The sequence below is a fragment of the Pelophylax lessonae genome (genome assembly GCF_965119305.1).
Source record: "Pelophylax lessonae genome assembly, chromosome: 3".
Lineage (NCBI taxonomy): Eukaryota > Metazoa > Chordata > Amphibia > Anura > Ranidae > Pelophylax > Pelophylax lessonae.
Genome location: NC_138770.1, coordinates 366,213,226 through 366,228,402, shown reverse-complemented (window position 1 = coordinate 366,228,402; position 15,177 = coordinate 366,213,226). Strand labels below are relative to the sequence as shown.

General features: G+C 41.5%; 1 protein-coding gene across 1 annotated transcript in view; it reads left to right on the top strand.

The window, feature by feature from the left end:
• AKIRIN2 (akirin 2) overlaps positions 1 to 10,780 on the top strand; it is a 30,609-nt gene extending 19,829 nt beyond the window's left edge. The window contains exons 3-5 of the mRNA XM_082252592.1: positions 687 to 833; positions 6,186 to 6,257; positions 10,089 to 10,780. Coding sequence (XP_082108718.1) covers positions 687 to 833; positions 6,186 to 6,257; positions 10,089 to 10,099 — 230 coding nt within the window. The 3' untranslated portion in view covers positions 10,100 to 10,780. The remainder of the gene's footprint in view (positions 1 to 686; positions 834 to 6,185; positions 6,258 to 10,088) is intronic.
• Positions 10,781 to 15,177: the final 4,397 nt, after the last annotated feature.

The window sequence follows — 15,177 nt, the reverse complement described above, 5'->3', positions numbered from 1 at the left end:
ATAGATGCGTCGGAGCTGCAGGAACCGAAAGAAAGGAATTTGGTAATCCAAATTTTTTTTTTAGCCTATCAAATGTGAACAATGTGTCTATCACATACATCACTAGATACTTAATACCTTTGGCAGCCCATAGGCAAGAATCTGGTAATGGTTGAAATTCTGTTAAATTTGCATTAAACCAAAGTGGGGTTTGAGCGGACCAGTGACCACTTGTGAAATTGGAGGCCTCTAAATACGATTGCGTAGTGCCTCAGAAGAGCCCGAATGTGCTGGTGTTGGTGTGATATTTTTTTTTTTTTTTTTGAATGTCACCCCAGCGCATTGCTGATAGCTGTGTTGCAGTGCACTGCCAATATGATTCATTTCAGTCGGCAAGGTCATTTTTTAATGGCAGTGCATCGCACCAGTGCACATAACGTGCATTGTGCTAAAGTGTGTGTATGTTACCGTGGTGCCATAGTGTGACTGGGTCTCAACTGTGCTATAGTGTTTTAACTTGCTGGATGTTGTCCTTTTCATTTTATATGTGTAACATATTGTCCGAATAGTTTTTAATGCATTATGCACTTAGTCAGAAAATTTTATGTTTTGGGGCCAGTTGCGATGTACTTTTTTTTTTTTTTTTTTCCTTTTTATTGGTTTCAGTAAAAATGTTTTGAAACTTGCAATATCAAATTGTCTTGTAGGCACATCCACATCGTCTTCACAGTTGCGTAAAGAACAGCCTTTGTTTACTCTAAGACAAGTTGGAATGATATGTGAACGTCTTCTTAAAGAAAGGGAAGATAAAGTTCGTGAAGAATATGAAGAAATATTGACCACAAAACTGGCGGGTATGTGATTTTTCTGTAGGTTTAAATCACTTTATTGTAAAGTTTGTAGTTATGAGCTTTTGGGTGCCTTTTTTTCCCCCTCAGTTATACATCAGTTATGCTCCACCTCCAGACGATTGGACACTGACAACTCAGAATAACTCCTCACACTGCCTAATTTACTTAAAGCCGAGCGCTACCCAAAAGGGAAAGTTCTGCTTTTTGGGGAGCCGGGGGGGGGCGGGAGCGGGTACCCAATTTTTGACAGGTACCCGCTTCCCACTTCTGTTCCCAAGTGCCGCAGCACTCTGCAATAGAAGTTCTCCTTCCTCCCTCCCCCCTGCAGTCTTCTGGGACACTGATAGGTCCCAGATCTGAATGGGGATGAGCTGGGGTGACCACACCACTGGATCGTGGGACAGGTGAGTGACTTTTTTTATTTTTACTACATGTAACTAGAACTCCTCTTTAAGATAGAATCTAGATAGAGCTCTATAGAGAGAGAGATTTATTCTATAGTATAACATTTTCTATATCTTGTGAAGCAGTGTTTAATTTATTCTGATCAACCCCTACAGACCTCAATTCATAGTGGGGTTGTATCTGAACCCCATGGAGAACAGAGGCCACTTGTAAGCTGCTGCAAGCACAGGATCCTGTAGAAAAGGCCCCCTTGGTAGGGAGTTTAACTAATAAAATGCAGATCCAGTGCTGTATTCTGCTTTGGTGAAGCCCTTTTTTTCCTGAAGACCCAGGGGTAAATGTCTGACATACAGAGGTGAAGATTGAGCAATTCCTCAGCTCTGCAATGTTTTCATTGTAAGTGGTAGCCCCTGGCTTGTGTTCCCTGGTGCTGTCTTCTCACCTTTTTGTCTTTGGAGAATGTCAGCATAGTTTTGAGGACTCTCCTGCCATGGCTGGGCGCAGGGGTGTTTGAGTCAGTTGTGACGCCTGCCAGAGGGCACAATTGTCTTGAGTAGTGAGTCCACACGTGGCCTGCCTGGTCTGCAGCGCAGACTTGGCCAACTTGGGTGGACTGCGTGTGCGGACACCATATTAGATTCCTTTGGATCTGGGACACTGACCGTGTTGGGTGCATCCTCTGTGGAGCACAGGCCATAGTGCACCATGGGGCCTTCAGCCTCCAGAAAGTGGGACACCATGAGGCCACCTCCCCCCACTGTATCCAATCCTGGTGATACTTTACCTCTTCTGAAGTACAGTTTGATGGTTTTTGGGTGTCTAGAAACCTGGGAAACTTGAAGCCCATCATAGGGCTGGTGATAGTCTTCCTTTTTTTACAAATTCTTTCAGGCCAGTTCTGATACAGAATAGACATCCTGGTTTTTCACTTACTCTTTCAGGGTTTTATTCCTGGGGTACTTTTTCATGTACAAGGGAGAAATTTACATATTTGTCCACTGTGTTGGAACAACTTGTGGATACCTGTAAAGATATAAGGCCTCTTGCACATGATACTCCTGTTTGAGCATCTCCTTTTGGCCTCTTGCACACAATACTCCTGTTTGAGCATCTACTTTTTCCAGACCTTTTTTTTTCTTTTTTGTATTTGTGAGTATTCACGTGCATTGAGGCCAAGAACTTGAAGCTGTTGCTGTCAGAGCCCCCTCGGCTTTTGGCGACAGGGTCATGGAAGGCTCCCAAACCAGCCAAATCCTTTCCATTACACCCTCCTAGAGAAGAGGAATTGTCCGAGGTCTGGTATCTGAACTAGAACAATATTTTCTCAACAATATCCAGTGGAGGATAAAAAGTACAGTCCTGGCTGTGGATCCTGTTTTGTCTTGAATAAGATGCTTATGGCTCCAGTGTTTAGGTAATCCCACAGACAAAAAATTGAATTTCAAGGCATCTTTTTGTTTATGCTGCAGTCCCATGCACCTTTTCACTCCAGAATGTTGCAACTCTGCATTCTATCAGCATATGACAAAGTTCTTGGATTGTCCTTTTGTCTGAACAAGTAGTTCGGGATGGCCTTGGAGAGGATCCTCTGGCGGACACCATAGACGTGCTGGTGGACCCATGGGGCCAGTATCGTCTGATTTATGCCTTCCCTCCTCTCGAGCCTCTGACGAGACTTTAACGCAGGATTGAGATAGAAGGGATTCCAGTAATTTTAGTGGCTCCGGACTGGCCTTGCAGGTTTTGGTACACAGACGTCCCTTGGAGACTACTTCTTAGGGCCGATCTTCCATCCTGCTTTACTTGCTGGCTTTGACGGCTTGGCTGTTGAAAGCCAGGTGCTGAAGGATAGGGGTTTTGTCTGAGTTGGTGATTCCAACATTGTTGAAAGCCAGGAAGTCTACCTCTAGGAAGATCTACAATCATATGTGGAAAACTTGCATTTCGCGGTGTGAGTCTCTTGGGGTTCACACTGGCTCTTTTTCAGCAGAAATATTGGCTTTGAGTACCATCAAGGGCCAGGTTTCGGCCTTGGTGGTCTTTCAACGAACTTGGGCCACACACACACTCCCTGGTGCGTACCTTTCTTCAGGGGGTTCGACACTTTGCTCCTCCAGTGCGGTCTCCGTTACCACCTTGGGACCTCAACTTGGTGCTCTCCAGAAGCCTCCTTTTGAAAATCTTTGGGAGATCCCCCCCCCCCCCCCCCCCTGCTTACGCTTTCCATGAAGGTGGCCTTTTTGGTGGTGATCACCTCTGTGCGCAGGGTGTCTGATTTGGCGGCGTTATCTTGTCCCCCTTGGTGGTTTACAGAGATAAAGTGGTTCTTTTCCCCGTCTGTCGTTCCTTCCAAAGGTTGTCTCTGATTTCCATTTGAATGATGACCTTATGCTGCTCTTCCTGTGTCCCTGGCCAAAACATCCTAAGGAAATTGGGTTGGATGCCCTGGATGTGGTTCGGACAATTCGGGTGTACCTGCCAGCTATGGAGTCTTTTTTTTTTTTTTTTTTTTTTTTTTAAGGAAGGCAGGCTCATTATTTGTGCTCACAGATGGGCCTCTGAAAGGACTGCCTGCTTCCTCCGTGACCATTTCCAGATCAAACAGACGGTGACTCAGACCTACTCAATCAAGGGTCAGGTTCCTCCTTTGCCTGTCAAGGCGCACTCTACTCTGGCGCTTAGTGCTTCCTGGGCCTCCCATCATCTGGCGTCTGACTAATAAGCTACCCTTTGCAAGGCGGCCACCTGGTCGTCGGTGCATACTTTCACAAACTTTTTTTTAAAGTGGATGTGTTGGCATCTGCAGATGCTTCTTTTCGACGCAAGGTTGCAGGCTGCTGTTTAGAGGACCGGTTTCCTCTTTGGGGGTGTAATGTTTTCAGGTGGGCTCCAGATTTTTTTTTTTTTTTTGGTTGAGCTCCTGTTACCTGGTTGGCTACGGTTTAGCTTTGGGAATTTTTTCTTGCTGTTCCCACCCCTCATGTTTCACACTGTTTTTTGCCGTAAAATCCATTTCTCTGATGTTTATTGATGGACACAGCGTCCACCCCTCTGGAGTTGTAATTCTTCTGACACTGCTTGTAACAAACTGAGTAACTAGAGCAAAGAGAGGGTAGTATACCCCCGGGACTGCCCATAGGCGTAGTCCAGTCATTTCTTTTTTTTTTTTCTGCCTATTGTCCTACTCCTGTAGGGGACAGCATAACCCAATGGTTAAGAATATCAGGAGCTGTGTTCATCAATGAACATTAGAGAAATGGCAAGTCAAAAATTCAATTTTTTCCTAAACTGAATTTTTCCTTTTTTAAGGGTAAAGTTTCTACCACTGCTGTACTTTTTCAAAGACTACTAGCTACCCTTCCCTTGGTCAGAGATTTTTTTTTTTTCCAGAGAGTAACTCACATTGTACCACTTATACGATCTCCGTTGACTCTGTAGGACCTCAATCTGGTGTTGTCAGTTTATCAAAGGCTGTCCTTTGAACATATTTGGGATGTTTCCCTCCCTCCTCTTCCAATAAGGTTGTCTTTCTTGTTGCTATTCTCCTGTATTGGAGGGTGTCTGAACTTGCGGCTTTAAACTTTTACCACCTCAAGACCGGACTCTTTAACCCTTCTCTTGTCCAGGCCTTTAGTGCTCTCACACTTGATATTTACTCACTCATGCAACACTGTACCCAATATAAATTTGTATTTTCTTTTGGAGACAGAGCTTTTGGTAGTAAAGTTGTAAACCCTCACACATACCCAGTGAATTGAATAACCTCAGGTGATAGAGATTAAGTTTTTTTACCTGTTTATCTGCTGCCATCTCTACATCCCTTCTAAGTGCACAATTGTTATCAAATCCTTCTGCATCTGTCGGGAGCAGAGAGGAGGGGGTGGAGAGCTGCAGTTAACAGCTTTTATACAATGTGTGAAAACTGATTGGAGGAAAGGGACACACTCTTCCACACACTGCACAGGAAGAAGGAACATGCAGAGCTGTGTTCTGAATAGACAAACTATGTGCTGAGCTTTCCTCCCTGTCACAAATGTATCTCGTAGGGAAAACTTGTCAGAATTGACTCTACAGATATGTGCTTTGTTCAGATTTCATGAGGTTTACAGCCGCTTTAATCAGTGTGTTTTTTTTTATTGGAAAAAAAAAATTCAAAAATTCTAAAAAAATTAAAATAACATGGTTTTCCTTAGTTTCTGCTAAAAAATTTAGTTAAACATAAATTTTGGCCTTTGGCCAAAATGTTACATTTGTTTGGTAAAAATAACCCAAATTAATGTATATTTAGTCTGTGTCAAAGTTATTGTCTACAAATTAAGGTATGTATGTTAAAAGTCCCGATGTACTGACTGCCTGTCTTTTTGGTATTGGTAGATTGACTAATGCACACCCCGGGTGCCCAAACATGGACCGCAATTCAGCTGATCCCTGCTGAACTGGCTGAATTTTGATTCCATGTATGGCTGGCATTAATTTTTTATACTCAAATGGATTCTGGTTCAAAGTCATGTCATTCCAATAATTGAGCAATTTTTTTGTTTGTGTATAATATAAAATATAGGTTTACAAAAAACATTTTTGGCAGCCTTCTATATAGCGGTTTTACTAGTCATTCAGCAATTTTACTTTTGCCTAGCGGTTTTTATTTTCACGTTTTTGTATACATTCATGTGACTAGAAGATGCTGGGGGAGGTTTATAAAGGCACAAATTATATGCATATGAAAGTGCACAGAAAGTAAAATGCTTTGCAGCAGTATCGTGCAGATGAAATGCACATCTGATTTTTTTTTTTTTTTTTTTTTCCCTACAGCATTTGTTGAACTGGCCTGCTTGCTGTAGGCTGGTTGTTAGCTCAAACATGTCCATTTTGCATTGCTTCTTTTGAAATGCACATCGAAATGTATCTTGGTAGCAAATGACTTAATTTTTTTTTTCCTTATCTCTAAAGAGCAATATGATGCTTTTGTGAAGTTCACTCATGATCAGATTATGCGACGATATGGAGAACAGCCTGCTAGCTGTAAGTATATTTTCTTGACTCTTGTGTTTTTTGGGATTTGTTTTTGCTAGTTTTCATACTGCCGATTCAGAATACATTGTAATCCTGCTTCAGTATTCATGACTTGTATTAGAATGTTATGCTATAGTAATACAGCTGTAATTCCATGATTGCTGTTTGAAGTAAACTGGCCTGCTTCCCATAGATGGTTTCACATTGTTAGTGAAATTATTTAACATTTATTGATCTTGACTTGTTTTGCACACAATGCACAGCTTGTGTCCCTTCCTATAGTTGCTCTCCAGGCTGTGAATGTTAATCAAGCACACAAATTTTTTGTATCCAACTTCAGATCCTCAAGAATTTTAAAGTGTATGGTTCGTGGTGTGTTTTTTTTTTTTGTTTTTTTTATTCTTTTATCAAATGATTTATACCTGCCAATCCCAGATCATCTTCTGTTATCTAGCTACACATATGTCACAAATCTGTCATCTCTTCAGTCTAAGGCCTTGTGCACACAGGACATTTAAAAAATCTCCAGCGCTGATGCAAGGAAAAAAGCAGCTGTAAAAACATGCTTTTAGCCGCGTTTTTGACTAGCATTTATGCGCATTTTTTGGCGTTAATGTTTTTGAAGTAAAAGCACTCCCTTTAATGTAAAAATGTTCAGCGTTTAGCTGCCTTTTTACAGCTCAACAGCTTCTGCTCCTGAACGCACAGGCTTATTGTATCTTTTTTTTTTTTTTTGCCTCCAAACACCGCTGAAAGTTTGTGTGCATGGACACATAGGCTAACGTGGAGGGGCATCTAGAAGCAGTAAAAAAAAGTCAGATGCCTCTAACAGCAGCTGTAATGTAAACGTCCTGTGTGCATGGGCCCTAAGGCCTCGTTCGCAAAGGTGAAGTGTACATCCATGCAAGGGCTGTGTTTAACCACGCAGGGTTGCACAGGTGTTTCATGCATTGCTGTGCAGGCAATCAATCAAGTATAGAAAATATCAGCGCACAGAAAATGCAAATAAGTTTGAAGCTGCTGAACACTCAGGTCAAACTATAAAACCAATAAGCAGGAAAAAATAATAAATAGTGCAGCGCTGAACAATCAGACCGAAAACAAATACTAAAATATTGGAAGAAACTGAATTATTGGAAAGGGGTCCATGCAATAGGAACAGTCCATACAATGCCCGTGTGGTAAGGGTGAAAAAAAAGGGGGGATCCTAGATGGAACAATTGGTGCTCTCAGTGCACTAAAATCCACCACCTGCAGAATTGGCCTCTCACCTTAAGAACACTGGAATCAAGCATAAACTCCTTGTGCAGGCTGCACAGACTGTATACCCAAAACGAACTCCCTCTTAGGCAGATACACCAATCAGCAAGCACTCCAAATCAGTATATACTTCCTGGGTCCACTTATCCCTTATTGGCTCCGCTCATACACATATATGGAAATACAAATGGGCAGAACCATAGCGTAATACTGATAACTTTTATTCAGAATGCATGAAAATAGACAGCCTCTTACTTGTAAATGGATGGAAAAACGGCATGTAAGTAACAGGTTTTCCGGCGAGTCCTCCTCGGATCTCACCACTTTCCAGATGGCAGCGGGTGACGTCAGTAGCTCCACCTTCCCCCCCCCGTATGCCTTTCGTCTCCCAATGGGCGGAGACTTCTTCAGCGGACGTCACCCGCTGCCATCTGGAAAGTCGTTTCTCCCAATTTGACAGCGGACGGGGTGTTCAGGGCTGTGCAAGTGCACGTCTGTCAAATTGGGAGTAATAGCTATGTCCATGCAGCTGCTGCATCCCAATTGAAAATGAAACTGCCTCTACAAGGATGCATGAAACACCTGTGCATCCCTGTGTGGGCAAACGATGGCCTTCACATAGGCTTACGCTAGAGTACTCTCTTGTGAGCTAGGGCTTGCTAAGTTTCATGTGATTGCAAACTAAAGAAGTTGGCTTACAGCGAAGTGTTGACTTTACCTGGTTGGACCAGACAGGGAGGGGAGATATCCCCGTCATTGTAACAGATAATAGGAAAAATGATTAGTGATCAGACCCTGCCCGATGCTGCCTTAAACAAGAAACCAAATCCTCCCAGTAAGCTACAGGCAGATGTGGACTTTTTTTTTTTTTTATTATTTTATATTGGGTAGCAGTGGTGGGAACTCTTCATATTATACAGTGAGAGCTAAAGAAGAAAGGTCTATTCTCACAAACCTTCTTCTGCAGTAGCTTGAAAAAAGAGATGCCTAACCCTGTCATTTCATTCAGTTGTAATGAGTTTCTAAAATGACACTTGGTTTCATGCATTAGAAGTTGTGCATCCTGCTGTGTGAAAATTATTTCATTTTGAAAGTAGTTATAAAGTCAAAACCTTTAGTTCAATTCTTGCATGAAGGTAAAAAAATGTTTGGGTTTCTGTACCCCACCCCTTCTCTTTTTTCCCTGTGTGGGATGCGGAAGAGCGGGGGGGAAGAGATCCAGAACTGTGCATGGCTGCATCTCTTCTCCCCTCTTCCTCCTCACACAGGGATTTGGGAAAGAGCAGGAACCATTGGCTTCTGCTGCTGTCAATCCAATGCATGGTGGGTCAGGCAAAGCCCTGCTATGTGTGTCTGTTGAGTGCAGCTCCAGGGACAAACACAGCTTGGGAGTGAGCACCCACTGTGCCCCCATAGCAAGCTTCTTGCTATGGGGCAAACGGAAGATAAGGAGCCAAGATCACCATTGGTGGGACCCCAGAAAAGGCGGCTCATGGCCAATACCATAACCTAATGGCAAAAAACAGCCAAAAATAAATTATCCTTCTGACGATCACAGTGATACCACATGTGTATATTGTTTGCATCTGTTGTAGGGCCCAGACACAAGTGTGCATTTTTGATTTTTATTATCCTAAATAAAACCCCATTATATTAAAAAAAAAAAAAAAAAAAAAAATTTCAATCCTACCTAAAATTCACTGACCCTGGCTTCTAACCCTTACCATGACCTACATTTTTTATTTATTTTTTTTCCTCCAGGAGGAGAGAGAGGGGAAAAAAAAGGGCGGGCTAAACGGTGACTGATCAGGTGATCGGGAACCAATCTTTGCCTGGTCTCTGTGCTGGAAATACGCTGTGCAATACACTCAACACAAGTACACATACATGCAGTCCCATGGATAAAGACCCACTTCTGTGAGGCTGTATATGTGTGTACACTCAGCAGGAATGGATTAAACTAAGAGGTATACATTTGTGTTTGTGATAGGCTTCTGGTTGCACTATACTGCAAATAACCACTTGCTGTCTGGTACACAGTTTAATAGATCAGCTGAGCTTTACAAAGGGAGTTTGTACACCAGACTTTTTTTTTGGCTGGCAGCCATTCCTTGTCCAACCACTGTTACATTCTTGGAACTGTTAATCCCTTGGTTTCCATACTCCTGGGTTACCACTTGGCAGATGCAGACATCAAAATAGTGATGTATTGATTGCTACAGGGGAAGGTTTCTCTGTACTCATTGTACTGTTAACAAACGCCAGACAGATTGTATTTTTTACCAAACATTGAACAGAACTAGGATTCACAAAGTACACAATTCTCAGAGATCAATAATACCTTTTGAATACCAATGAAGTCATTACATTCCTGCAGAGAAGGCACTTTTTATGCTCAGTTGTAATATGAATGATAGTGTATTCACACCAACCTCTCACCAATGTATTTAAAACACTAACAGTAGGTTTGTCCTGTATGTTCCAACCTAATGTTGGCATAGATGATTTGTTCCTAATCTGCAAGGTAATTTGAATAATTATATTTTCCTAACTGCAATTTTTTTATTTTTGTACCCACAGATGTCTCATGAATTGTTCTATGCCTTCCTTGGCTGTGCTCCTTTTTATTGCTGCAAGATGTCCTAGTTAAGAACTGCGGCAATGCCATAATCCCCTCCCCTGTGAACACGGCTTATTTCAAGCTTTTGTCAGTGGCAACCACTCTTATGCAGCAACTGGTTTTGGAGTGTTCCCTGATGTCAGTGCCACCTGGATGTGGATCTAAGCTACCTGTATTGATATACCAGTGGCCTCATTTGCTGTATCATTAAAATCTGGCTTCTTTTGTTAATGTTTTTAAAAAAAAAAAAAAAAAATATGGTTTAAAGCTGGTGTTCAAGAACATGCCCTATGCTAGTTGTGTAAATAAGTGAAAATAGCATAATTTTTTTTTTTTTGATGGATTTTCAGGAAGGTTTTAACAGTGCACTACAAAGCAGTATCAATCACCAATATGGTGACATCATTCATGGGACAATTTCCAAGTTACATTCAACATATTTGACCAAGAGAATACAATAACAAGGGCATGTCTATTTTAAAGGACTTTGGGGGAAATGGTAAAGATGGATTTATGATTTGTTTTGTTAGTTTTTATTTATTCTATCATTCTTTAACAAATGTTTAATGCAATTTTTTCCCGTCTATCATTGTTTAACTGCCTTGTAGTACTGGAATTTAGTTGAAAAAAAGAAATAAAAAAAAGAAAAGCGCTCCTTCTTCAGATGTATTTTTTTGTTCCTTTATGAACAGAAAATTGGTGAACATTATTTCTGCAGCACTATTGTATAATGTCAGCACTGCAGGAATCTGCCTTGGGCGCTGGTTGTTCCCATTTATGACTGTGAATTGAATCCTTTGATGGCTTAGGTCACAGACACTGTAAAAAAAACCCATCTGGGCGGTTCTGTAAACTTGATGACCAATCCCAATGGTCACAAATGTAAACAGTGTAGTGTTTATATTGCAGAGCCTACCTCTTACGTTGGAGGGAGGAGGACTACAGAATGAATTTTTTTAACCCTTTCACCACCACCCAGTATATCTCAGCTCGATCCTTTCTCTGCAGTGACCTGTATATTAACCCTGTCGCCTACCTTATCCTGTACATCTTTACATTCTTTTCTTCCTCTGAATGTATATGACCTGTGCATGAACAAGTCTCAGAATCTCAGGTGTTTGTGGCTAAAAGCTTGTTGGTTTGAACATGCTTGTAGGAAGCGTTTTCTATTCTTTGAGGAATCTCTTGACAAATTTAAAAATGAAGTAACTAGGGGAAAAATACCCCTACCCCATAAGAAGAAAAAACAAAAGTCTCCTACTCCTGTGGCTTCTTCTTTTCTGTGAAGAAAGGGATCTTTTTATTCAACCCTGGCATCAAATTCAAAAACTATGCTTAACACTTGCTTTCATTGGAAGCTCTTTCCCACCGAGCATTCCCAGAAGTTCTCTTTACAATGAGGTGTACTCCAACTCTGAGTGGGGGAAGTCTTATGGCGTTTTGGGGTTATTCTGTCATTTCGAAGTGGTACAAAATAGAATTTATATCCTTGCTGCCTCCTTGCCTTTTTACCCTCCAAACTGCCAGTTTGAGACCAAAGGAAGGCAGATTTAATGACTACCTTGCCCAACTTCAGGCGCAAAGGATGGTTGTACCAGGTCCCTCAGAAGAATAGTTTCAAGGTTTCTATTCAAATCTATTTACAGTCCCAAAACCAAATTGAGTGGGGGGGGGGGGGATATCCACCCAATATTTGACTTGTAGTAACAGATTTTTCTGTACCAAAATTCCACATGTAATCAATAAGATCTGTCATGACTTCTTTCAGATAGGGAATTAATGGCATTAGTCAACTTTACAAGATGCCTGGTTCGGGAAAGATTGGGGGGAGTAGCAATTTGTTTCTTCAAGCGGGTCACTTTTTAGTTGGGGAAAAACAGGTAAGCGACCCAGGTGGCCATTACTTGATATTAGTCGGACACTTGGAGGACTCTCCTATTATTCTTAATTTCCTACTATGCCACTAACATGGGTCGATTACCCTTCTTTCGCTTTTTGTTGCATACCGTGACCCCTACCCTGGGGGGTGTTGCCCCTTTTGAAGGGGACGCAAACGTTGCTTTTGTACTCTATCTTTGATAAAACTAGAAGACCCTCAACCGCTCCTAGACTATACACAAAAATAGTCTAAGCTGGCTAAAATGTTATTACTATAACCTGATCGATATCTGACGTTAACCCATCCAGGAAGGACTACTTTTTTTTTTTTTTTTTTAACCTCACGTCCTTAAAGCCTTTTCTAAAATAGACCTTCGCTTTATGACCCCCTACTGCGTTACCCCTCTCTTTTGTATTTATCACTTTATTTGATTTCAGGGAACATCATTACACATCATGCTGTCTTACACAAGATAAGGTTACTCAGTTACAAAGCCATTATCTCCAACAAATTCTTCTTATCTCAGATCTATTCTACTCCTCTGTCAGCTTCTGCCAACTCATTCTCCATCATTTAACAGATATTAACGGGGACAAGGTATTGTTTAGATAGCAAGTCTCCTCCTCTACTCCTATTCATTCGATCCTTGCCCCCCTTCACTGTACTCTATCTCAACTGTCCCTTGACCTCTGAGTATTGTTTATGTATTCCCCTTATCTTCCTAGCCATTCATTCCCTTCCTTTTTCCCTTTTCTTTCCCCCCCTTTTCAGCCTTCCTCCCCCCATTCTTACCCCTACACATTCACTCCCAACTCAGTCACAAAAACATATAAATCAACATAAAAAAAAAAAAAAAAAAAATGTCCTTTCCTTTTCCCTTTAAAGGAGGGGGAGCCCCTCTCTCCCTCCACTTCTCCTCTCCCGCGCGCAAATCATAACGCTTCAGCATTCTGAAATGGTGGTCTCAACATTTGCCTCCCCTCATCTGAAGCAACAAAAATATTCCAATTTCTCTATATTGTTTTATACTGTTCCAGTTTGTGGTGTCGAGAGCACTAGATCTTCCATTTTATTAATATGTTCTAGTTTTCTTACCCATTCAAACACCGAGGGGGCTTGTCTTTTTCTCCAAAGTAGAGGTATGCACGCTCTTGCCGCATTCATCATATGAGGCAATACTGTTTTTTCATATTTCGTTACTGACAATTCGGATATCTGTAATAGACAGAAGGCCGCATCTCCCTCTATTTTATATCCTGTTACATTATGGACTGTGTCCTATCTCTAGCCAGTATTTCTTTATCTCCGGGCAAGCCCAAAAGATGTGAAATAGTGTGCCCTCTTCTTCTTCGCATCGCCAGCATCTGTCTGATTCTTGCGTGTACCACCTATGTAGCTTATCTGGTGTATTATACCATCTAGTTAAGATCTTATAATTTATTTCTTGGATTTTAGTGCATTTTGTTGGCCTAAATATTGCCCTGAATATCCTCTGTTTTTGTACCTCTGTTATGTCTATATCTAGTTCTTGTTTCCATTTTTCCAGCCATTTTATTCTTGGCTGGGTCAATGGTGTGTTTAGCATTTTATAGAAGATAGATAATGGCCGTTCTACAACTCCTGTTTTCTCACATAATTTTTCAAAGTGTGTCAACGGCCTCTCAAATTTTTCCGGGGCAGGTAAAGACTCAAGAAAATGACTAAGTTGTAGAGCCTCCCATAGGTAGAGACCATATAGTCCCCCTTCCTCTGTTAATTTAGATATTGGGGGCCACATCCGCTGATTTGCATATGATTTGATGCCATCTTGTCCTGTTTCCCTTAGTTTTTTTAAAATGTTGCCTATCCAGTCCGGGAACAAACTCAGGATTTCCCAAGATCGGATACATCGGGGAATCTGCTGTAGTAAGATTTTGTCTTATGGACTGTTGGTAACCTATTTTTAATGTATTTCCTAATAAAGGATGTGTCCTCAGGGTTTTAGGGAGTGTCTTATAGCACCAAATTGCCCTTTTCAGTGATACCATTGTCTGCGCTTGCTCTATTTGGACCCATCTTTTCGAATCTGCATGATGCCACCAATCTAGTATTCGATTCAGATGGATAGCGTGGTAGTATCTGCGAAGATCAGGAACTGCTAGCCCACCCATGCTTTTCGGTAATGACTGTTACGGGCTATCCGCGGTTTTTTCCCCACCGAAATATATCTGCCAAACAGCCCATTTATTATTTTAAAGCAGCTATTAGGTATTTTAATTGGGAGTGCTCTCATTATATATAAATATTTTGGTAGGATATTCATTTTTACTAAATTTGCTCTCCCGAACCATGACTGTAGGCCTCCTCTCCACTGCTCCAACGTTTTCTTTGTCTCTTCCATCAGGGGAATTAAGTTTAGCTCGTATATCTGGGTCAAATCTGCGGTTATATAGGTTCCTAGATACTTCACAGCCTTCTCTACCCATGCGAATCCAAAGTTGCTTTAGTCTGGCCTTTTTTTGCTTCTGCTATTCCTACACCCAGTGCTTCAGACTTCCCATAATTTATTTTAAAATTTGATAATTCTCCATACTGTTTGAATTCCTCCAGGAGTACCGGAATCGAAATTTCTGGTTTTGTCAGTGTAAACAATAAATTGTCCGCGTATGCTGCGGTCTTATATTGTTCTTTCCCTATCATGATGCCCCTTATATCTGGATTAAGTCTGATTTTATTCAAAAAGGGTTCTAATGTGAGTGCAAGGAGCAGTGGGGACAAAGGGCACCCCTGTCTTGTACCATTTTTTTTATACTGAAAGGCTCCGATAATACCCCATTTGCCTTTACCCTTGCTGTTGGATTAGACTATACCCTGGAAATTCTCTCCTGCATCAATTCTCCTACCCCTATATACTTGAGCACCGACTGCATAAAGGCCCACTCAACCCGGTCAAAAGCCTTTTCTGCGTCGGTGCTCCATATGACACACGGGAGTATCTGTTTTAGTGGCTATATGTATCAGATTTAGGACCCTCTTGGTACTATCTCTGGCTTCTCTCGTTGCCATAAAGCCAACCTGATCAAGATGTATTATTCTTGATAAAGCCTTTGCCATTCTAGCTGCTATTATTTTGGTATAAATTTTTAAGTCTGTATTTAGAAGCGAAATGGGCCTGTAACTTCCACAACTCG